Source organism: Typopeltis vanoorti, chromosome 15, assembly GCF_054136105.1.
Source record: "Typopeltis vanoorti isolate ZY-2024b chromosome 15, IOZ_Tvanoo_1.0, whole genome shotgun sequence".
In the NCBI taxonomy this organism is placed as follows: Eukaryota; Metazoa; Arthropoda; class Arachnida; order Uropygi; family Thelyphonidae; genus Typopeltis; species Typopeltis vanoorti.
In genome coordinates, this window is record NC_143563.1 from 48782900 (window position 1) to 48809358 (window position 26459).

General features: G+C 35.3%; 1 protein-coding gene across 2 annotated transcripts in view; it reads right to left on the reverse strand.

The window, feature by feature from the left end:
• LOC150098746 (structural maintenance of chromosomes flexible hinge domain-containing protein 1-like) overlaps positions 1-26459 on the reverse strand; it is a 733568-nt gene that overhangs the window by 548252 nt on the left and 158857 nt on the right. For both annotated transcript variants that reach the window (XM_090405871.1, XM_090405872.1), the window contains exon 11: positions 15345-15519. In XM_090405871.1, the coding sequence (XP_090261997.1) occupies positions 15345-15519 (175 nt within the window). The remainder of the gene's footprint in view (positions 1-15344; positions 15520-26459) is intronic.

Consider the following 26459-nt stretch of genomic DNA (forward strand, 5'->3'; position numbering starts at 1 on the left):
TTGGATGACATCAGTACTGAATATATGGATCTGATGTCTCAGTCTATGGAATATCAGAGAAATTCAATCAGAGTTAAATTTGGGGATCTTGGGGCCACTGGATGGTCCCAAATTCAGATGAGTGTTCCTCAAGCCATGCCTGGTTGGTTGTGGTCCACCCAGATGGGGCAGTGCATTTTCCTGCTGAAACAGACCATTGGCTGCAGGATGACCGAAGCAGGATACACTGGCTGATCATAGCCTTCGCATGTGTCTTCAGACACATTAAGGGACTTAACGTGTCACATAAAAAAGCTCCCCAAACCATCACAGAGCCACCACCTCCTTGAACAGAGCAGACTTGACATGACAGGGCCATGACTTCATACTGTCGATGCCACACTCACACCATTCCATCAGCTCGATACGACTGATAATAGGATTCATTGGACCACATGACTCTGAACTCTAGTTCACTCTGCAGAGGTCCAGTTTTGATGGTTCCTGACACCAGGTGATTTGCAATGCCCAATGATGAGCTGTCAACAGTGGTACACAATTAGAGCATCAGCTCCTGTAGCCCATGGTATGCAGGGTAGTATACCATTCGCTTACTGATGTTGCTTGGACTTCCGACATTGAAACTGGATGTCATTTGTGCCACTGTTGCCCTGCAGTTTGCCTGTACAAGCTTGGACAGTCTACGTCGACCCAGTCATCAATGGTGCTTGGTCGACCACCACTTGCTCACTGGGCACTGGTATGTCCGTTGATGGCATACTTGCTGCACATCCTTGATACCATTGTCCTCGAGAACCCTAGGTTTTTTGCCATTTGGGAGATACAACGACCCATTTATCTTGCACTGATAATAGTCCATGATTAAAGTCACTAAGATCACCACATTTACCCATGTTCATCGATTGCAATACACTGTTGGTAAGCCCGATATCTGCCTATTTACTGGCTGTGTTCATGTTCCTGTATACATTTCACTCTGCACAGGAGATGCCAATGTCAACTTCCCATCATCCCTATCTCTAATGTTTTGTCTACTGTGTGTGTGTGTGTGTCCTTCACGCACTAAAGGAGCTGCAAGTTCTACAGCCAATAAATGCACCATGCCCTGTACATAACTAGTTTAGTTATACATAATAAAAAACGGAAAAACTGACGTAGAAATATTATTTAATAGTATAATTTTCGCCTGTGTGTCACAGGCATCTTCAGTACAATTAGGCACAAAAATTAAACACTAACTGACAATTCCAAAAAGCGCCACCTAAGTAGCTGGTGTAAGATAACTAAAAAGGTCAATAACTTTCCTAAAAAAAAAAATAAATAAATAAAAAATAAAAAAAATAATAAAAAAAATTAAAAATTTAATACAATAAAAAGTTAGGAAAGATTAGCTGATTTGTAAAGTACTATCTCCCATAAAGGGGATAGACGTAAGCCGTCGGATCTGTTTAAGTTAGGAGAATGAAGTAGAGTTTCACATGCTTCTTTATAAAGGCGTTCCATGAGAAACTGACTTTTGTGAAGAACTTTTGTCTTTCTCCAATGAACTCTGTGTCTAGTGAAGATGGCATGTTCTGCAAGTCCAGACTTTTCAGGTTTAAAGTATTCAATATAAGATTGGTGTTCTTCTAGCCGAATGGAGGCAGATCTTCCCGTTTGTCCGAAATAACATAATCCACAAGAACACGGAATCTGGTAGACACCTGGATGATTAAGATGTGGAAGCTTGTCCTTTGGAGAAGCGAGAAAGGTGGAGATTTTTCTAAACGGTCGAAAGGCAACAAAAATATTCAGTGGTTTTAAAATTTTTGCTATACGTTCACTGATGCCTTGTATATAAGGGATGGTAATGCGCGTTATTTCCTCTGTGTTTGAAGAGGGAGACATATTAAATCTACTCAAAGTTCTTTTAATGAAGCAATTCTTATAGCCATTAGATAGAAAGGAAGTTATATATCCTTCAGGAATATATAAAGGGGATAGAAGGAATTTCCTTCAGACATTGTAAACTTATTTGATTTTGTAATAAATTCTGGTTATTTTTCTTTTAAAAATAAGTTGTATCAACAAATTGAAGGAACAGCAATGGGTAATCCTCTCTCTCCTGCTATCTCCAATTTCTTTATGGAACATTTTGAACAACGTATCTTTGACAATATTTCTCCCAGACCTACTCATTGGTTCAGATATGTGGATGACATTTTTGCTGTATGGAATGGCTCTTCTGATGAACTTCAACAATTTCTCAATAAGTTAAACGCATTTCATCCTAGGATCAAGTTTACCCTAGAAGTAGAATCAAATAAGCAGTTAGCCTTTTTAGATCTTCTAATTCTTCGCCAACCAGATGGTAACCTACATTTCTCAGTTTATAGAAAGAAGACTCATACAGGCCATTATATCCATGCGGAATCTCATCACCATCCCAGTCAAAAGGCAGGAACTATTAAAACACTGGTTCATCGGGCCCACTCCTTTTGTTCTACAGACGATCTTTTACAGAAAGAAATACAATATATAACTTCTTCCTTTCTATCTAATGGCTATAAGAATTGCTTCATTAAAAGAACTTTGAGTAGATTTAATATGTCTCCCTCTTCAAACACAGAGGAAATAACGCGCATTACCATCCCTTATATACAAGGCATCAGTGAACGTATAGCAAAAATTTTAAAACCACTGAATATTTTTGTTGCCTTTCGACCGTTTAGAAAAATCTCCACCTTTCTCGCTTCTCCAAAGGACAAGCTTCCACATCTTAATCATCCAGGTGTCTACCAGATTCCGTGTTCTTGTGGATTATGTTATTTCGGACAAACGGGAAGATCTGCCTCCATTCGGCTAGAAGAACACCAATCTTATATTGAATACTTTAAACCTGAAAAGTCTGGACTTGCAGAACATGCCATCTTCACTAGACACAGAGTTCATTGGAGAAAGACAAAAGTTCTTCACAAAAGTCAGTTTCTCATGGAACGCCTTTATAAAGAAGCATGTGAAACTCTACTTCATTCTCCTAACTTAAACAGATCCGACGGCTTACGTCTATCCCCTTTATGGGAGATAGTACTTTACAAATCAGCTAATCTTTCCTAACTTTTTATTGTATTAAATTTTTTATTTTTATTTTTATTTTTTTATTTATTTTTTTATTTTTTTTTTTTTAGGAAAGTTATTGACCTTTTTAGTTATCTTACACCAGCTACTTAGGTGGCGCTTTTTGGAATTGTCAGTTAGTGTTTAATTTTTGTGCCTAATTGTACTGAAGATGCCTGTGACACACAGGCGAAAATTATACTATTAAATAATATTTCTACGTGAGTTTTTCCGTTATTTATTATGTATAGTTATGTCTACTCACGGTTTACCTCTTTTAAAACTTATAACTAGTTTAGTGTTTTGACTAATATCAATATTAGTCAAAATTAATTAAAAATTGATATTGTTTTCACTAATCAAATGAATAAATTTACTCCACTGACTCTACTCCCCACCCCCCACACACCTGCCATTTATTCTGTTGTCTGTTTCCTTATTTTTGTGACTACCACTAAAAATTTTTTCCAATTTAATAGCTGAAACATTTCACTTGTTTTATAGATTCTCCATTTAAAATGCAGTTGATGTTTTTAATGTTTCTGCCTATTCTCATTGTCTTTGTCTTTTTATTGCTGATTTTCATATCAAATTTATTAAAGCAGTTCAATTTACTCAGAGAATTCAGACTTGTACTGGATTTATTTAGAAGTATAACATCATCTGCATAAAGTAAAGAGCTGAGATTAACATCTCCAATTTTGATATCAAGTTCACTTTCCTTCATAATGTGATCCAAATAGATAATGTACACCCTTGTCTTATGCCTGATTTTACATCAAACAATTTTCCTGTATCTCCTGCTGACTTACAACTCAAATATAGACTAAGCATTGTGTGATATAAGTCCCATTTACACCATATAACTGAAGCATTTCTGAACAGCTTCTCTCTTGGCAACTTGTCATATACATCGTTATCAAACCTATAGAACTTAAATACAGATGCTTGTTATACAGCAATCCTTTGATTAGTGAGGTTGATGCGTTCCTTAAAACAGGCGCATTAATCGAAAACGCACTAATCGAATATAATAACCTATGGAAAAATGTATAATTTGTTCCTCAGATTTCTTTTTTGATCCTTAATTTTTTTTATAAAAAAATTAGGGCATGTCTCAGAACCTAGTTAAAGGAAAACCATGCAGCTGAAAGACAATAAAACATATTTAGAATATAAATTTATTATTCTGCTTCTTAACAAAGAATTGAGCTAAAGTAGTTTGGAGGACATTCTGTTTTTTTTTTTTTTTTCATACAACTAATGGATGGCCCTATTGCCTCTTCTGCAAATTTTACTGGTTCTCTCTTCACCAGGGTCAGTTTCTAAGCATTGCTAAAAACTTCGATTGTACGAAAACTATTTTCAATTACTAATTATATGAAGAGCCAAAGGCTTCAATTCGGCGATGTGAAATTATTTAAGTTAAGGGATATTACATCCCATATTGTTTCATAGCTGAATAAGAAACTCAAAGAGTTTCATGCTGAATATAGAAACTATATAAAGTTCGGTGAGTCCAAGCGTAAGCAAATATCTGGATAGTGCAACACATAACCCATTTGGTAGTGCAACATTGAGGCAACTCATAGCAAGGGTGGAGCTAGCTCCGATCACCATTTTTGGTATTTACTCAAAATGTGAAACTCAGCTCCTAGGAGCTGTATTACTGTTCTACATTATGAGAGAAGATCACTACCCAGACCGGTTTCAACCTTTATTGAGGTCTCATCAGTGAGTAGGTAGACCTAGTTAATACCAAGTTTGTAGCAAACAGAACTTACATATCCTGCTATAAGAATTACCAAGAAGGTGTCCTAATAAATTACTGATTATATGAAGAGCCAAAGGCTTCAATTCGGCGATGTGAAATTATTTAAGTTAAGGGATATTACATCCCATATTGTTGCATCCCATATCAATGTTGCACTACCAAATGGGTTATGTGTTGCACTATCCAGGTGCTTATGCTTGGACTCACTGAACTTTATATATTTTCCATATTCGGCTATGAAACAATATGGGATGTAATATCCCTTAAGTAATTTCACGTCACCGAATTTGTCTTGCTAGGATTGAGTTGAAGTCCTTTGTTATTAACTCCATGTCATTACAAAGGAGTACTGTATCATCAGCATACCTCAGATTACTGATCAATCTACCTCCTATCTAATTCCTGTCTTGAGCTTATCCAATGCTTCATGCATGATGTCCTCCGCATATACTAAACAAGTGAGGAGAAAGTAAACATTCTTGACTAACTCCTTTTCCAACTTGAAGCCCAATCACGCAATCAAACACCTGTTCTTACAGTGGCTTCTTGCTCCCTATCCAAGTTGGCTATCAACCTGATAGTGTGTTGAGGAAAACCCATTCTTTTCATTACTTCCACAGTTTCACATGCTTAACACAGTGAAAAGCTTTAGAGTAGTCTAAGAAACATATTACCAGAGGGAGTCTGAATTCTTCATATTTTTCTATGATCTGTCTAAGGCAAAGGATCTGATCTCTGTTGCCCTTACCTTTCCTAAAACCTGCAGGTTCCTCAGGCATCTCTGTCTCAACTTTGGCCTCAACCCTATTTAGTCTTTTCTTGACACATTAGTTACCTGGCTTTCAGATGGTTCACTATCTTTTTCCATTTATAGACGGTCAACACAGACAGGCAGGCAGGCAGGCAGACAGAAGATATCTAAACAAATAATCACATCATCCAGTCCAACAGTATGGTATTCTAAAAACACTTACATGGAGAGTTAAGGCTATTGCTCTAATGTGCTGTTCTTTTCACCAAACTTAAATATCTTCACCATACTTTTTGGCCAATGTCTACAGCTCCAGCAAAATAGATAAAACACTACATGGCCCTCTTATTTCCCTCTCTTCAACCACACAAGAACAAAACACCAATATTCCTATTCCTTATGTCCAAGGTACATCTGAAAAAAGATATCCAAAGTACTAATAAAATATAACCTTCACAGCACATTCAAACCACATGTAAAATCAGGATAAACTCATCCTCTGGCATATCCTGGAGTGTATGAAGTTCCACGTGACTGTGACTTGGCCTACTATAGACAGACAGGAAGATCTGTTAACATCTACCTTGGAGAACATAAAAATACATTTTGCTCAAATTTTTATTGCATGCCAAGTCTGGACTGGCAGACCATTCTTTGGATACCCCTTTACACAGGATTAGATGGAAGAAAACTAATGTGCTTTACAGAAATCATTACCAGGTCAGAAAGATTATTTTTAGAGTTGACCATAGCTATGAAGCATTCTCCTAACTTGAACAAGTATGGTTGTATTAATATGCCCAAAATTTGGGAAACTGTTATATTAAGATCAACTCCTATAACTGTAATACTTTTTAGAACATTAGAGGGCACCAAAATAGAACTGTAGATCTTTTGTCTGTTACAATTTGAATTCTTATTACAGTGGCTGCACTGCATAGTTCAGAAAGCCTGGACAGAGGGACGAATTCCCGATGATTGGAGTAGAGCTCTCATAGTACCCATATATAAAAAGGGAAATAAAACTGCATGTGAGAATTACAGAGGTATTTCCCTACTTAGTGTTCCTGGCAAGATCTATGCAAGTATACTTGAGAAACGGTTGAGAAGAATTGTGGAAGAAAAGCTTGGTGAAGAACAAGCTGGATTCAGGCCAAATAGAGGCTGTCAGGATCAGATCTTCACTTTATGACAAATAGTCGAGAAAGCATGGGAATATAACAAAGATCTGTATTTAAGTTTTGTCGATCTGGAAAAGGCATATGACAAGGTGCCAAGAGAGAAGCTATTCAATACGCTGCAGTTATATGGTGTCAATGGGACATTATATCAAGCAATACTTAGTCTTTATTTGAGTTGTAAATCTGCAGTTCGAATTGAAGGAAGTACAGGAAGATGGTTTAATGTTAAATCTGGTGTGAGACAAGGATGTACATTATCCCCTCTGTTATTCATTATCTATATGGATCACATCATGAAGGAAAGTGGTATTAAACATGATATCAAAATTGGAGATGTTAATGTCAGCTCTTTGCTTTATGCGGATGATGTTATACTTCTAAATAAATCCGCTACAAGTCTGCAAGATTCTCTGACTAAATTGAATAGCTGTTGTAATAGATATGGTATGAAGGTCAGCAATAAAAAGACAAAGACAATGAAAATAGGCAGAATCATTGAAAATGTCAACTGTGTTGTGAATGGAGAACCTGTGGAACAAGTAAAACATTTCAGCTATTTAGGCACGATTTTTACTGAAGATGGTAAATTAAATATAGAAATAGACAACAGAATCAGCAAAGCTGGTATGGTGGGAAGTCAATTGAATAAATTCATATGGAATAAGAGAGAAATTAGTCGGAACACTAAATTAGCTGTATACAAGACAGTGTTCAAACCAGTTTTAACTTATGGATCTGAGAGCTGGGTCAGAAGTAAAACACTTGACCAAAGACCAGAGACTGCAGATATGAGAGTCCTGAGAAAGATTATAGGCGTGAACAGATGGCATCAATGGCAGTATCATATTAAAAACGAGGATATTAGGAAAGAACTTGACATTGTCAGCATCCAGGAATGCGTTAGCAGAGCTAATCTCAGGTGGTATGGTCACTTAAACAGAATGGGCGAGGAAAGATTAGCAAAACAAGTGTTCTCACCAGATTGGCAGGAAAACGACCGAGAGGAAGACCAAGATATAGGTGGATTGATACGGTACAAAGTGCTTTAGACGATAGAAATATAAGATCTGATAATATTGGAGTGTTGACAAGTAACAGACTGATTTGGAGGAAAATTGTAGATAGGAAATTAATAATGATGTAATTTTTTTCATGTAGTACTATCATATCCTGTACACCCCTTGAGGGTACATGGCAGGAATTTGATGATGATGATGATGATGATGCTGAGATATAGATGAACACCTGGAAACAGTAGTAAAATTTCTACTACTCAAAAATTAATAGGATAGAAATAAGTAAATTAAGTTTTCAAAAACCAGATGATACATTGTTTTAGAAAATATAACTCACTCAGACCAGGAGATAGTATTACACAGTGATAAATCTAGTATAAAAAGGAGTGGAGTTTTCCCTGATACTAATTGTGTATAATGTACATAAACGGATAATACGAAAAGGAAGAGCTTTAAATCACATGATCCAAAATACTCCACAAAGAAAGTGAAACAATTTTGGAAAAAGCAAAGTTAACTGGAGAAGAATTTCCATGACCTTTATAGTCCATAATTTAGACCACATAAAACGTCAAAACTGTATTTTTTAAGGAAATTACAATGTAAACTAATATTAACTAAAATAAATTTAATTAATACTTCCAATATTTTGGTAAAGTCAAACTACCATCGCCAGGGAACAAAATATGATACATGAATGCAGGCACTACACTAAGCAATGAAGATGAAGCATGTCAACTGACAGTAGGCCTACTCTCGCTTGACATGTTAAACTGGTTTTGAACATTGTCTTGTATACTTCTCTAATATTCCATATATATTTATTCAGCTGACTCCCTACCATACTAGCCTGACTTATTCTGCTCTCTATTTTCATATTTAATTTGTCAGCTTTATTAAAATCATCCCTAGACAGATTTTGATATGCGACACTCACCAACAAAAGGTTGTTAAGTACACTACTGCAAAGTGTTACATAATAATACGTTAGTATCAAAGGATTTTTCTTTCTTTTTTTTATTACTTTTATATATTTTTGTATTTATTTTTTACATAATTCAAAAATCCTGACTAAATAACACTGAACTTTCCCAAGCATCTTCAGACATATTAATAACCTGGGTGGTGGTCTCACAGAGAGCAATGAAATTAATCTAAGTATAAGCTTCTCAGTTTATGATACATATATATAACACATTAAAATTCTTGACTCGAGAAACTGAAATGGACTCTGAAGTATGATAAGCCATCGATAATTCTTTCTGGCTCAGAAATATTAGTACTGTTTATACACATGGGCTATTTTCCAGGGATCATGACTACAGCAATAATATCACAGGTAATTCCTGACTTTATGAGTTCATTCATTCCTAGTCATGATCATAAATCAGAAACTCATAAAGCGGGAATTTATTTTCCAGGAACATAATGTTAAAAACATGGGGTTACATTCTTAACAATAAAACTGGACCACAGTAATTAAATAAAGGTCAACAATTTAAACTATTAAACTACTGTTTATGGTTTAAATAAATTAAGTCAAATTTAAATAGTTAAAGTAACAATACTTTAAATGTGTACAACAGTAAACACAACTGAAGTGCTTAGGTAATATTGTGCACAAAGATCTTTAACACCCATTTCCAACTGCATGTTTGATTATGATCTCATATTTTGTTTCAATATTCATTGTTTCTTTTTATTAACATCACTTTCCATAATATCTTTGTTCTGGCATACTGTACAACATTAATGTTCTTTCTTGTGGTTATATCAGTTGCTTCAATATCATTTTTGTTCTGGGTGTTCATCAGAACTTTCCAGAACCCCCTCCCCCTGCCCTACCTCATAATAGCATAAAACAGTAATAATCGATGCATGCACATACATATAGCCTAATATGTGTATGGCTAGGATAATTAGCAACAGTCATTTAGTCCTCTCCCTCACTACTTGCTGTTGTTGAGACAAGGAATACAATTTTCGAAAAGAAACAAAGTTTTACTTTCTATAGCTGCACTTTTTTATAACTTAAAAACTCCTTTTTCCAAGGAGCCTCCATAGCTCAGCATAGACAAAGTCCTTTGATTGGAAAGACACATGGGTTTGAATCCTGTCTAGAATGTGAAGAACATTTATCTTCACATCCTAGCAAGGTCCAAGAAACTCAGGTTTTTCATCCCATAAAACAAGCAAAGCAGTCAGAAATAAATATATAATTTACAGCTGTAGCAGACAGTGTAGACACAATTAATCACACTATCATAAGCATAGCAGGTTTCTAAGAAGCTAGGCTACTTGGTACAACAGGCCATTAAGTCTAACTATGAAAGGGAAGATGGAAAACCTTTTCCACACAGTCAATATTCTCTAATCAAATGTCCACTTTTTAGAGTGAAAGAAATGTAACTGTCACATCCATCTGGGTTTGTTCATACCTGATACAAAAGATGGCAAGTTCTTTCATGTAGTCTCACTTTCTAACTGATAAAAATAATTTCTCTTTTAATAATGTGATAGTCCTAAGATTACTAGACAAGGAATGGTCTCTTATGTTCAATTTTTCCTAGTTAACTTGTAAACTATTCATTTTCTAGGTAAAACACTGATACTTCTTTCTGCTAAGGTGGAGAGGGTGAAACAATGTTCAAAGCTGAGCAGCTTGCCAACTTTAAAAAAGCTTTATTACAAGATGGTATCAACTGTAAAATTCTTTAAAATACAGAAATGTTCTTGTTCATAAGTCCTCTCTCTTTTCTCTTTGCAATAACAAAATACTATTATATTATAGCTATCTGTATGAAAAACTGTTTTTGCAGAACACATTCACCTTTTAGCTACCAAATTACTAGATTTTTTATTACATTATGTTTTTTTTCTCTTTTCTTTTATTCTGGTTTGTCATCTTTTTTTTTCTTTCTTTAACTTTTAATACTGGAATTATTTCTGTGCATTCACATTCCATCCCCTTCAAATTTCGCATATAGATTATTTGTATTGTAATCTATATATATATATATATATATATATATATATACATACAGGACAAATGCAATGATTTGGATACATTCCCCTAATCTGGCAGGGTGAGTCCAAATAAGCTACTGTGGATTTTACTTAAACAAAAAGTTTAGGTAAAATCCACAGAGTTCAGTTTGGAGCAAACTGAACTCTTGCAAATTTTATCGAAGCAAAAGCTATCACAATCACCAAATTTGGAATTTGGCTTCCTTTCTTTATTAGACACATATATTCACGTGCTAGATGCCACCATTAGGTGGTATCTGACACATGGGCCAACTCTGTAAATAGGATTAACATTCTTTGTTGTAGCTTCAACTTGTGATTCTGATGCACCGATGATGACCAGTTAATTTCTGGTCAAAACATTTGCAGTAATAAAATTGTTATATTCTTGTAAATATGCATGTCTAATAAATGTTATAATGGAACAAGTTCCATTAAAAATTAACTAGCTTCCTGTTATTGTCATTTTAAACACTAAGTTCCTTCCCTATACCAAGTCAACTAAAATCTTAGAAATTTGAAACAGCCAGAGTTAAGATTAATAAATCTGGTATAGAGATTCCACTTATTATAATTTGGAGCACTGCAAGGCTTTTATTGTATCACACCTGGAGACATGAACCAAATGCTTGCAAATTTTATGATTACATTACACCTCCATGGAGTCTAAGGACTAATGGCATGAGGCCCTCTACACAATTCACCATCCTACACCAAACTAACCACCATAGTACTGCACAATTCACCGTCTTCAGTACACCATCTACTAGCCACTACATATTTTTTTATGCATTAATTGCAGGTGTTCTCAGGCTGATTTGCTTGTTTTGTAGAACAAAAAACTCCTTCCATCTCGACATGAAATTGTCTAATTCACCTTCAAATGATCAAGTTCATATAAAGCCCTTATATAAGCATGGTAAAATGTTTATTTATCCCCAAACTTTGCTTTCAAGCTGAAAGGGAGGGAGAGAAATGCTAGACGTCGATTCCAATGTTTGCCTCCTCCCATTTTAAGGAGATCTGAAAAATCACACCAAGTACTTTACTGAAGAATTCACATGAAAATAACTTAAGTAACTTGAACAGCATAATAAAGGATAATTAATTAGTTATAATGCTAATTATAATTGATTAATTAATTAGTTCTGATGCTAATTACAACTAATTCTATTTCCTAACATGGATTTTAGGCCAGGTAGCCTGTTCCAGTCTCATGCCATCTCTTTCTTGGTCTTCCGATTCTTCTTTTTCCACTTATTTTATATTTGTATATTTTCAGTGGTCCATTCAATTTAAATGAATGGACAACAGCAGGATGTGAAGAACATTTATCATTTTTGTTTATACTGTCTTATGTAGCAATTAACTGGTTTTATATTCAGAGATTGTAAACTTTGTTCATTTGTTTTATGGTCCCACTTGGTATATCCAGCTGTTTTTCTGAGAAATTTCATTTCTGCTGTTTGAATTAGTTTTCCATCTTTCCTTTTTATGGTCCATATTTCATTTCCATATAGTAGAGATTGTTTTGACAAGACATTATATAGTCTGATTCTAGTGTGTTTTTGTACTAGGGATTTTGTACTTTCTTGGTCATTCAAACAGCAGAAATTTCATTTCTGCTGTTCAAATTTGGTCTTCCGATTCTTCTTTTTCCACTTATTTTATATTTGTATAATATTTTCAGTAGTCTGCTGTTGTCCATTCAATTTAAATGAATGGACAACAGGAGGATGTGAAGAACATTTATCATTTTTGTTTATACTGTCTTATGTAGCAATTAACTAGTTTTATATTCAGAGATTGTAAAATTTCTTCATTTGTTTTATGGTTCCACTCGGTATATCCAGCTGTTTTTCTGAGAAATTTCATTTCTGCTGTTTGAATTAGTTTTCCATCTTTCCTTTTTATGGTCCATATTTCACTTCCATATAGTAGAGATCATTTTGACAAGACATCATATAGTCTGATTCTAGTGTGTTTTTGTACTAGGGATGGCTAAAATATATTATTTATTATACCATTTACTTTGACAAAATTTGATATTTTAGTGTCTATGTCTTTTTCTTCGTCGTATGATATATCACATCCCAAGTATTTGAAAGTATTTACTTACTCTAATATTTTATTATCTATCACTATTTTACTTCTAATTGGGTTTTCTCCTTTGAATGCCATTATTTTTGTTTTTTCTTTAGATATTGTCATATTATATTGTTTTGTGACATCATTTAATGATTTTAATGATCTTTGTAAATAATCTTCTGATGTAGCTAATACTGTTTGATCACCTGCAAATAGTAGTGTATCTATCTTCATTTGCTCCACCTTTGCTATGAGTTATCCTGGTGTTGTACTACTTACCCAGGTAAGATAGTACAACACCATATTCAGTCCTGTAGATATTTTCAGGTGCAAACTTTGTTTGCTCTCACTAGGATAAAGGATTAAACTAAATTTATTATAGTCTAACCTAGTGAAAAATAAACTTTCAACATCTTTCTCTAAATCCAGAGTAATTTAATAAAAAAAAGGTGGCAAACCTTTTGGCAACTCCTATAGGTAAAGATGACCTTGCTACTGCTTCTGCTTGGTATCTCCAACTCTGGGCCTGGCTCCCACTAAAGAGACCTCAATAAAGGTCGAAACTAGTCTGGGTAGTGGCCAATCCCTTAATGCATAACAGCATACATATCCACAAGGATATGTGTTTTGCATTATGGGAGATACTGGGATAGGAGTGTTGGTAGCTTGCTCCACCTTTGCTACGAGTTGCCCTGGTGTTGTACTACTTACCCAAGTAAGATAGTACAACACTATATTCAGTCCTGAAGATATTTTCAGGCACAAACTTTGTTTGCTCTCACTAGGATAAAGGATTAAACTAAATTTATTATAGTCTAACCTAGTGAAAAACAAACTTTAACCAAGTTCTGCTAACTTTTCTGCACACTTCTTTTATTGGACGTGGTATGTAATTATGTACTTTATCAATTTAAATACGTATGTATGTAAAAAAATTAAATAGAACAATTAGGTAGATTCAACAGTAAAACTAGGTTTGATATCTATACGTCGTAGTAGCTCGGTAAACACTCAGGCACTCTAGTGTTTGAGTGTTTACTGAGCTACTACGTAATTTCTCAGTCAGACCACACTACAGTAAGAAAGTACGTACAGGCATCTGGAGTTATTGTGAATTGAACAGTCGTAAACCGAGGGCTGCCTACATATATATATATATATATAAAGAAATCAAAAGCTTGGCCCACCCATGGTATTAATATGCTATAAGTTTATAACCTTCTGTGGATAAGAGCCAATAAAAAGCAAGCCTGCACCCTCTCTCTCTCTCTCCCAAAAAGTAGCAGAATACATTATAAAATTGCAGCAGTCAAAATTTTGTTTGTAGTAGCATGCTGGCTTCCATGATGCCATACCTCTACTTTTTAACTATTTATTGTTTACTTTCATTTTGCTACTAAATGGAAAGGATGTCATTTTTAAACTGCTCAAGATAACTTGAGTTATCTTGAGCAGTTCTTATTAGTGTGCTTTTGTGTTGTTTTTATGTTTATTTTTCCATGTAATCATGTTAAGTGTTAATAATATATGGCCAGACAGATTGTAATTTCTTATTTATAAAAAAAAAAAGGAATTCACACTTTACAGTTTGAAATGAACTTTGAAGGCATGATATACAAAAGAAGACAAAATCAGATGTGCTCCCAAGCTGGATAAAGATGCTAACCAATCTTTGATGGAGTATTTAAAAAAATAAAAAATAAATTTTAAAAAAAATTTTAACTGGTTAAAAAGTAATGGAAAAGTCGCGTTAATTTGAGGGTCTGCTGTACGGCAGTGATTCTGTTATTAACATCATAAAGTCATGTTCCTCTATAATAAGAGATTTTTTTTTAATATCATACAAAATATTGCAAAAACTACAACACATCAGTGTCCAATATGTGTGAGTAATTGTGATAACTATAATTTCTTAGTTTTTCAGATAAAGCTTGCTTAGAAAGTCAGTCAACAATTGATTAATGCCAATTAATACCATACCATGTATAATGTGCCAACACAAAATAGTAGAATGAGCGAAAATACTTGCTAGCTGACATCATTCATTTATTTATTTATTAACAATTTGCACGCCTAGTTGGCTGAATGAAAGTTTCAAATCCAACTGATGCACAAATGTTTGAGAATTTCCTTAGTGAGTGGAGATGAATTACACTATCTGGTATGGGACCATCACTACTTATTTAGAAGCCTGAAGGCTTAAAAGGGTTTCATATTTTAGTTTCTAGAACAGAGATTCAAGATTAGCTAATCTTTAGCCTAATAACAGAATAATTACTAATGTAATCTAGATCTCTAGGTCTACAAACTCTCGAGAACTGACATAAAAACATGTAATAAAAACTATATATGTTCCAGTTATAGTTCTTGAAATAAAGTTTTAAGAGGAAATTAATTTTAACAGTCCTTACCTATTATAACATTCAAGGGGTATATTTCTTCCTTTCTTTGGAGGTGAGCACCAGTCAAATTCATCTATGGTTGTATATGGTATTAGCCTTCCATTCCAATAACATTCAAATATTGGTCTCTTACCTCTAGCAGGCCGTGCATCATTATGGAAATAGTCATGATCATCTTCAGGATCTGAAAATACCACAAAAGTAAGCAAAAAAAAAAAGAAAAGAAAAGTATACCAAATAAAAGAGGAAAAATCAATTATAAAATTACTAATAAATTTTATCTGTACAATCCTTGAGGATACACACGTCAGGAATTAACATTTTTCACACAGGATCAAATTGGCACAGAATCAAATGCACGGGTTTGAACTACATGGGTCCACTTATATGCAGATTTTTTTTTTTTTAATAAATATATTGGAAAAAATTTTGGAGATTTGCAACAACTAAAAAAAAAAAAAAACTTGCAGACAAACTGCATAGCTTAGAAATATTGAAAAAATTAAGAAAAAAAAATATTAAGAAAATTAAGATTATTAATTATAGATACTAGTCTATTTCATCATTTACTGCCACAAATTTATCAAAACTTATGCACATAAACCTTTACAGATTGTACATGGCACCATTTGCAGTTGAGAGAAATGAAAAAAAAAATGTAAAAATGCAGAATTAAATCCTAACTGCATAAAGTAACTGTTATTAATTAATTATTTTATATATATGTGTGTATTAAATATATTATTATAATTAATTAGCAAAAAAATAAAAATTTTATAATGATTCATTCATTAGTATATAGAGTAGGCTACCATAAAGCAATCATATTATTATTATTATTAAGAGAGAAACCTCCAGGGAGTCAGAGACTCATTGAGGGAGGCCATATACTACACAAACCAGCTATCATACTTATTCTTGAATTCATTCACACTTGCTTGCACTCACAACATTCAATGGCAATCCATTCCAATCACGCACCACCCTCTGAGAGAAAAATCTAGCCCTTACACCTTTCTTGGTGGCCTTCATTCTCGGCTTCCAAGGATGCCCTCTCGTCCTTTCCCCACCCTCTATAAATTGAAAAATCCCATCAGTTGAAATCCTGTATGACCCTTTCAGCAGTTTGTAAGTCTCAATCATATCACCCCCTCTTTCTCCTGTTTGCTAGTGTCTGCAGTCTACAAATTCTCAATCTGTCTTCATAATCAGTATTCCACAATCCTGTTATCATTTTTAACACTCGCCTTTGTACTCTCTCTCCAATATATCAGAATTACAACGGACTCCAGGAGACCAGACCTGCCAAGTGAGGTCTTATCAAGGCCTTGTAAAGAGGCAAAATAACATCCTTATCTTTACATGTGAACGTTCGTTTCAGCATTGCAATTATCTTTTGAGTTGTATTTGCACTCTTTGCCACATGGACCCTAAACTTCAACTTCCTATCTATTAACACTCCAAGATCCCTAGGCTCATCAGTTTCTTCTAGCCTAATCCCAATAATATAATACGACATTGGATATCTAATCATGCTGAAGTGAATGACTTTACATTTACTGACATTGAACTGACATCCATTTTCCCATGCCCACAATTCCATCCTATTCAAATCATTCTGTAAAAATTGCATATCAGCAGCATTCCTGATTACCCTCCCTATTTTTGCATCATTAGCAAATAACTGTATGTTGCTTGTCAAATCCTTTCCGATATCATTAATGTACAGATTGAATAACGTCCAGACTTGATATAGGCCTAAGCCTTTACAAGTGTTTTACCCTATGACTGTTCTAGTTATCACTGTAATCATAATCTGGTGGCAACACCATGCCACCAGTGTGCCCTGTAGGGCCCTCAAGGAAAGAACTTTTATATTCTTCTGCATAAGCCCAAGCTGTTTTAAGTCCTTATAACTATCTGCACTCCATACAGCATGTAAAGAGATGGTGGCGCTGGTAAACCTCGGAGTTGCCCCATGCTCCCCCCGTATCTTACTAACTAGATCATGGTTATTTTTATAATAGTTTCCTTTATTATTAAGGCTATAGGCTAGTGGGTGCCGTGTTCCCACCACCTGGGCATCAACTACCCAAACGTCACCATCTCTTTTAATCACTAAGTCTGGCTTATGCAAACCTGCGGAGGTCCTAAAATGTGGTTCCACCACAGTCTCCCAACCTTTGTTCTTAAAGCGGTTGTTCAGAATGGAGACCACGGCATCATGCCTCCACATGCAGACCCCATGGATGCGGAAGCAATGCTTGGCTATATGAGACAATGTCTCACTGTAGTGACAGCCAGCCCTACAGTTTGAGTCATCAGTACCCCATTGAGCTATGCAGGCCCGAGTGACTACAGTTATAGTTATCTAAGTCTGCAAAGCTTAAACGTTGCAAACTCAGATCCCCTGTATACCACTTTTTGATATCTGTCAGTCAGCCATCCTCTTATCCATGCTAATATTGTATAACCCAAACCCATTTTCTCCAATTTATGCAGCAGTCTGTCATGTTGTATTCTATCAAAAGTCTTAGCAAAATCCAAAAGTATCATGGTGTATCCATTTCCCCTTGTCTAGTTCAATGGTAACATTGTTATAGAATGTGAGCAAGTTGCTAAAACATGACCTTCCCTTAGTAAACCCATGTTGTTCATTGCAAAGTAGAAATTCACCATCAACCTATTTATGAATGTGGGGCCTAACAAATTTTTCCAAAATCTTCACCACCACTCCTGAGATACTAATTGGTTGACAGTTTGAAACATCGGTCTTTGCTCAACCCTTATGCAATGGAATTACCATACATTCCTTCCATTCCTGTAGAATTTTCCCGGTTCTGAGACTCATATCAAACATCCTGGTCAAAGGAATGATCAATTCAGCTGAACACTCTTTTAGCACACGTGCTGATATTCCATCAGTCCCTACTGCTGAATTCTTATTCAGTTTGTGCAACAGCTCTAATACTTTGGCCTCACACACCTGCGTTTCTTCATCTAGTGAAGAGGTAACAGTGAGCTCAATATTGCATGCACTAGATTGATAGCTTTCAACGAAATGGGCACTCGTTAACTGAACAACCTCTTCTGCATCAGTAACCCCCTCATGACATCTGGATTTAGAAGAGTTATTCTTTCATATTCATTCTTTCTTTTACTTGCAGCATATTGAGAGAATATGCTGCAAGTAATATTGCTACTTCTTTGTTATCGATGCATGATTCGTTACTCCTGTAAATAAATATGAATTTCTTTTTCACGTTATCTTTCATTTTTGATGTCTAGTGTAAGTAATACATATAATATGTACAGTGTTTTGTATCATATAAGACAATACTGATGTACGTACTGACAGACAATTTATCTTGTATAATAACGCAAACTTACGGTAATAATTTTAATAATTACAGTAATAATAATGATGATGACGCCAACTTACAGTATCGATAAATACAATATTGTAAGTGTATTTTCTCTTTCTTATGATTTTCTTAACATTTTCTTTTCTTGAGCTTACTTGATTTTAAGAATACAGCACATAATGCACATAACATATAAAGTATGTGTGAATTGACTGTTTATGTTATTGGTAAGGTTTCCAGTTAATTAGTAAAGTTTTTGGGGAGTCAAAATTTAGATGTGGAGATGTGGATTTTCGACTGTGTGTGTGTGGGGGGGGGGGGGTGGCACCCCTAACCCCAATATTGTTCAAGGGTCAACTATGTTTCACTGCAACAAATATAAACTTCACAGACTTTCCTTAGAATCACCAGCAGATATGGGAGAATAGTTTGGGAAACTAATTCTTAGGCCGCTACTCAACAAGTAAGGTCAGCCAACATCAGCCATAAAGGTCATCCCTAATAGGACTTTAGACTTATAATTTTTTCCACTTATAGTTTTGAGTGTTTTCTTTACAATTTTGAGATTGCATTCCTCATGATGTCTCTGTAACAGAGATGAAATATAGGATCAAATAAATTTGTATTTTATTGTTCCTCTGTGCTGTATTCATTCCTTATCATCAAATTCCTGATATGTACCCTCAAAAGTGTACAAGATAAGATAGTACTACATGAGAAATTTACATCATTACTAACTTCCTTTCTACAATTGTCCTCCAAATCAGTCTGTTACCTGTCAAGGTAACAAATTCATTTGGAGGAATGATTCCTCCAGAATCATTCTGAAGGAATGATTTGGAGGAATCAGACTCCAACATTACCAGATCTTATATTTCTATCTTCTAAGGCATTTTTTACCGTATCAATCCAAGTATATCTTGGTCTTCGTTTTGGGTCTTTTTCCTGTCAACCTAGCAGAGAACACTTGTTTTGCTAATCTTTCCTCATCCATTCTGTTTAAGTGACCACACCACCTGAGATTAGCTCTGCTAACACATTCCTGGATTCTGACAATGTCAAGTTCTTTGCTAATAGCCTCATTTTTAATATGATATGGCCATTGATGCCATTTGTTCATGCCCTAATCTTTCTCAGGACTCTCATATCTGCAATCTCTAGTCTTTGGTCAAATGTTTTTACTTCTGACCCAGCTCTCAGATCCATAAATTAAAATTGGCTTGAAAACTGACTTGTATACAGCTACTTTAGTGTTCCAACTAATTTCTCTCTTATTCCATATGAATTTATTCAATTGACTTCCCACTATACCAGCTTTGCTGATTCTGTTGTCAATTTCTATATTTAATTTACCATCTTCACTAAAAATCGTGCCTAAGTAGCTGAAATGTTTTACTTGTTCCACAGGTTCTCCATTCACAACACAGTTGACATTTTCAATGATTCTACCTATTTTCATTGTCTTTGTCTTTTTAATGCTGACCTTCATACCATATCTATTACAACAGCTATTCAATTTAGTCAGAGAATCTTGCAGACTTGTAGCGGATTTATTTAGAAGTATCACATCGTCAGCATAAAGCAAAGAGCTGACATTAACATCTCCAATTTTGATATCATGTTTAATAACATTTTCCTTAATAATGTGATCCATATAGATAATGAATAACAGAGAGGTTAATGTGCATCTTTGTCTGAGACCAGATTTAACATTAAATCATCTTCTTGTACTTCCTTCAATTCTAACTGCTGACTTACTACTCAAATAAAGACTAAGTATTGCTTGATATAATGCCCCATTGATGCCATATAATTGTAGCATTTTGAATAGCTTTTCTCTGGACACCTTATCATATGCCTTTTCCAGATCTACAAAACTTAAATACAGATCTTTGTTATATTCACATGATTTCTCAACTATTTGTCGTAAAGTAAAGATCTGATCCTGACAGCCTGTATTTGGCCTGAATCCAACGTGTTCTTCACCAAGCTTCCCTTCCACAATCCTTCTCAGCCGTTTCTCAAGTATACTTGCATAAATCTTACCAGGAAGACTAAGTAGGAAAATACCTCTGTAATTTTCACATTTAGTTTTATTTCACTTTTAGTATATGGGTACTACAAGAGCTCTACTCCAATCAATAGGATTTCGTCCCTCTATCCAGGACTTCTGAACTATGAAGTGCAGCCACAGTAAGACTTTTATACCTCCATACTTCAGCAATTCTGGTCGAATATTATCTACTCCTGCTGCCTTTCCACATTTCAGGCTTTTGATGGCTTTTTTCTTCAATTGTGGATAAGTATTCCTCACTGCATGCCTGGTGAGTGTTTTTCACCACTGTGCTATTACTTCTTGTTTAATTAGCAATTTTTCAAAGTAATTACTCTATACTTCAAGGATATCTTTTTCTCCAGTGTTCACGTCACCTTTGTCATCTCTAATTCCTTTTACAGCACTCTTTCCTCCATTTCTGAGCTTTTCAACAACCTCCAGAATATCTTGCCACCTTCTTGATATATTTATTTTCTATTCTCTTGCAAAAGTCTTCCCATGACTTTTGTTTGCTAGTTTTCACAGTGTTTAGCTTTCTTACATTTGTCTCTATATTCTCTAAGAGCACAAGCTGATTTATTTGCAAGCAACTTTTGATACACTTTCTTCTTTTCCTTCACTGCCTCTTTAACTTCCTGTGTCCCCATGGAATTCTGATTGTTCTATCATTGCAGACAACCTCACCACATGCCTCTCTGGCAGAATCAATCAGTGTTTTCTTCAGGGCTTGCCAATGAATCTCCAAGGTTTTATTCTCTTTTATTCACTTTAAAACTTTCTCACATGTTCTTCCTTTTAATATGCAATTCAATTTTATCCTGCTCAATACTAAATAGTAGTCACCCAAATTTCAATTCCGCAGTACACTGTGGTGTCCTGAAACATAGAGAAAACATCACTATCAACAATAACATAGTCAATGAGCCTTTTCTTATTCCTTGCCTCTTCTCTTCATGCAAATTTGTGCACATTTTTATGTTGGAACATTGTGTTTGTAATAACCAGTCCATGTTCTGAGCAGAAATCCAAAAAGTATTTGTCATTATTATTAGCTTTGCTGTTATCTCCAAATTTTCCCAAAATATTTTTGTATGTCTCACAATCATTTCCTACTCTGCTATTTAGATCCCCAACAAGGACCAACTTTTCATTTTTCATTGTGTCAGCTGCTTTCTCTAACGCCTCAAAAATTCCTCCACTTCTACTTAGCAGAACCTTCTGTGGGACCATAGGTGCAAATAAGTCTCATTGTCCAGTTCCCCATTCTCATATTTACCCACATCACTCTACATGAGACTGCCTGCTATTCAAGAAGATTAGCCTCATATTTAGTGTCTAATACTATGGCTACCCTTTCTTTTCCTTGAATGTCATTACCTGGGTATATCATTTTGTATTTATTGCTCAGAAAGATCTCACAAGTTTTTGTCTTTTTTGTTTCAGTCACTCCTATTATGTTGATCTGGTACTTATCTAATTCCTCAGCTAGCTCCATTTCTTTGCCATTCAGGCTTCTTATGCTGATAGTATCCATCTTGAACAGTGGTTAATGTTAAGTTGGAATGTGTTTTAAGATTTGTTCCAGTAGCTGACTTTTTGCTGTTTGACCTGGTTCTCTGGTGAAAACAATGGCCCCCCCTTGTTTAACCAGCCAACGCCCCAGCTGGCTTGAAATTCTGTCATATTGTAGCATCATTTTATATTTTGGTTTAAGCTAATAAGAATACAATTTGGTGGCTAAATTCCAAATTACCAGCCTATCCTGGTTTGTTCAGTATTCAGATAACCTAACAGGGTGCACCACAAGGTGAGGATTGAACATTAGGTCAGAAGCCCCTCTGCATTCCTTTAAAGGCCATGTGGAAGTCTCCTCTCAGTAATACAGCTATTCATTCCTTAAACTTAATAATGACATCTGGAATTAATGTTAATGATGACAGATTCTATTTGTGTTAACTAAGTATCTATGATTGAAATATTTAAGCAGACTAATAGCAAAAAACATGCAATATACAATTCTGTGACATCAGTGTATACAAACCTAGACATGCTGATATCCTCTCATACAAAATAACACAAATGTAAAGAAACTTGCTTTATTCCGAAACAATAGCATAATAGAGTTGGTTATAAATATCAACAAATACACCAAAGGAAAGATATCAGTCAAACGCAGGTGACAATTATAAATTGGAAGATGAAATGCTATAATTTGCATTTGCAGTATAGTCAACTCTCGCTACAACAAACACCATTAAAAAAACTCGCTCACTATAACAAACTGCCATAAAATCCTAACCAAGCCAAGCAGTCACGATGGTATTCTGAAGAAAATTTCACTCTAGTACATAATTCTCTAGAACAAGATATTCTTTCAGTCCTTATAAGTTTGCTATAGTGGTAGCCAACTGCATATAATTGTGAAATGTGACAAGTCAAACTTGAGTAACAGAAGCCTCCAATTTTCATTTAAAATTTTTCACATCAACCATGTATGTTTGCATGCATGCATGTGCGAAATAAAATTTGAAGAAATATCTGGATGGATTATCCAGTGATATCCTGGATAATCCATCTACACACAGTTTTGCCTGTTTAAAAATCTGCATCATTCTAGTATACCTTAATGAAAAGTTAGCTAAAATATCTGTATTTGTAATACAGATATTTAGCCAACTTCTCATTATAAAAATGATCAACTATAGAGGCAAAAGTTTCAAGGTTGTTGCACTACTTAAATCTGAAGGACAGGTTAGAAGGATAAGTAAAATGAATGTAGAGATTACAGAAGAACTGTTCTAAGTAAGATGAGAAGAAGCTACAAACCTGGGGAAGAACAAGATGTATTCATGTCAAATATGGATTCTATTCTCTCAAGATGTATTCATTCAAATAGGGATCCTTCTCTCTTGTTCTGAGAGAACAATGGCAACATCTCAAAGAAAAGGCAGAACTCTTACCATCAGTCTTCTTCTCTCAACTTTGTTTAAATAACCAAAGCAAATCTCTCTTTTATTAGTTCACAAAACACCCTCGGTATGCCTCCTCTGATCTTTTGACAGAAGGCCATCAGAAAAATACAAAATAGCTTTAATGCTAACAAGTCGTATGGTTGGTACAGATGATTTCATAGGGATCACTAAGCTGCCTCCTGCTCAAATAGCAGCCAAGCCTTCTGATTGCCTTCCAAAGACTGTTGGGCAAAACTTCTACTCTACCCTTCCCTTCTATTTGACCATGGAACAATAGTAACATCTACTAAAGATAAGGCAGATATCTTAGTCAGTCTTCTCCTCCAACTCTTGTCCAGCAAAGGCAAATTTTCTGATAATATACCACAAACCATCTCAGTATGCCTCCTCTGATCTTTTAACAGAATGCCATAAAAAAAAAAACAATGATAGCCTTAACAAAAACGTCCTCTGGCCCAGATGTTTTCCCTCCAGTTGTACTAAGAGTTTGTGGCCCACAATTAATACCTATCCTGTATAGCTTTTGCCAAATGTCCTACATATTGGATTGGATGGTATACCAGCTCGTGTCATAAGTGAAGCGGCCAAAGAATTGTTAGTGCCCTTGACCATTTCGTTTAATTTGAGCCTCAGGACTGGGTCAGTCCCAAGGGGGTGAAAAGAGGGGAAAATAGTTCCACTGCACAAAGGTGGTTCCAAGGCTGCTGTTGAAAATTACCAGCCAATCAGCATAACAGGAATCATTATCAAGGTCTTAGAGAAAATAGTCAAGAGGAAAATACAAGATTGGATAGAAGAAAATGGGATACTGTATCGGGGACAGCATGGTTTTGTGAAGGGTAGGTCATGCCTCAGTAACTTGCTCACGTATTATGACACAGTGACGGCTGAACTGGATAAGGGTAATGGGTTTACAGTGATTCTAATGGACCTTGCTAAGGCCTTTGACAGGATACCACATGGAATTCTAATCAGTAAATTGCAGCATATGGGAATGGACATAGGGTTGGTGAGATGGATAGGAGGGTGGTTGACGGAGAGATATCAGAGAGTGGTTTACTCAGGAGTAGAGTCCACAAGACGGCCTGTGACTAGTGGTGTGCCACAAGGATCTGTTCTTGGACCACTGCTGTTTAATAAATCATCCTGCAAAATTTTGACGTCATTTGTTTGTGGATGATGCGAAGTTGGGTAGGGCAATAGTGAATGCAGATGACGTCAAAATTTTGCAGGATGATTTGGATAGATTGGAGGTCTGGGCTAAGGAGAATGGATGTCAATTTAATGTGGCAAAATGTAAGGTTATGCATTTTGGGGTGAAAAGATTGGCGGCAGTTTACTGCATTGGTGGAACCGTGCTCCAGGAAATTGATAAGGCACGAGATTTAGGAGTGTTGGTGGATAAGGAATTGAAATTTAGGGGACACATTGCAAAAGTGGCCAAATCAGCTCATCAAATCACTTGGTTGCTGAAGAATACGTTGACAAGCAGAGACAAGCAGGTTATTGTTCCTCTGTATCGAGCCTTGATAAGACCCCATCTAGACTACTGTGCTCAGATTTGGTCACCTAGGTTTCTTCTTCTTGATGGGGAGGAGGTGGAGAGGATCCAGAGGTGAGTGACCAAGATGATAGCAGGTCTGTGGAATGAATCGTATGAGAACAGGTTGAGGATTTGTGGGTTGCAAAAATTGGTTGATAGGCGGAGGAGGGGAGATATGATTGAGACATTCAAATTACTGAAGGGTTTCTATAAAATTAATTCAGAAGATATTTTTGAGAACAGGGCTGGTTGTGGGAGGACTAGGGGACATCCATGGAAACTGGGCAAAAGTGTGGTTAGTAAAGGTGTTAGAGCTGGGTTCTTTACTTTTAGAGTAGTGAACGAGTGGAATGCGCTCCCTGAGTCTGTGGTGGATGCTGTGACAGTGAATGAGTTTAAGGCGAGGTATGATAGATACTTATGAATGTCAAATAGTTGTGATGAATATGATTTGGGCCTCCCTCGATGCGTCTAATGACTCACTGGAGTTGCCCGTAATAATAGTAATAATAGTAATATCAGGTCTATCCAACAGCACAGAAGCAAGCTTTTACCCAGCCTGTTTCTAGAAAAGGGAGATAAAAGTCAGCCATTAAACTATTATCCCATTATGCTCACCTCACCTCAATACTCTCTCGAAAATGGAAAAAGTCAAAACAATCAGTAAAAATGAAAAATAATAACTTAAGTAACAGCATAAAAGTCCGTTGGCTATTGGTAGTGATATTTTGTTTAACGACATACACGGAAGAGATATTCTCTTAACAAAAACTGACTTGGAGTGGCTAAGTGTACTAAACATGTTTATTTACATGTAGCTGTTGCATTGCAACTTGATTCATAGTCATATTAGTCATATAATAATATGACTATTATATTTAAAAAAAAAAACAAATAGATTTATAAAATAACACATGACATTGTATTCACTGCAATCAATAAATGTTTTTATTCGTAATGAAAGTTTAACCATCATCTATAATTTGTGCAATACAATACTCTTTTTAATAAATTAAAAAGTATAAAAATTATAAAAAATTCAATACCTTTCTGTTTCAGATTTTTACATTTAAATTTATGAAATGTCCCAAGTTTTGAGTTACTTTTTTTTTGGACTTGAGACAAAGAAGTTCAAAAATTTTCCCAACATTTCATTCCAAAAATTCTCGGGACATAAACCCTATTCAG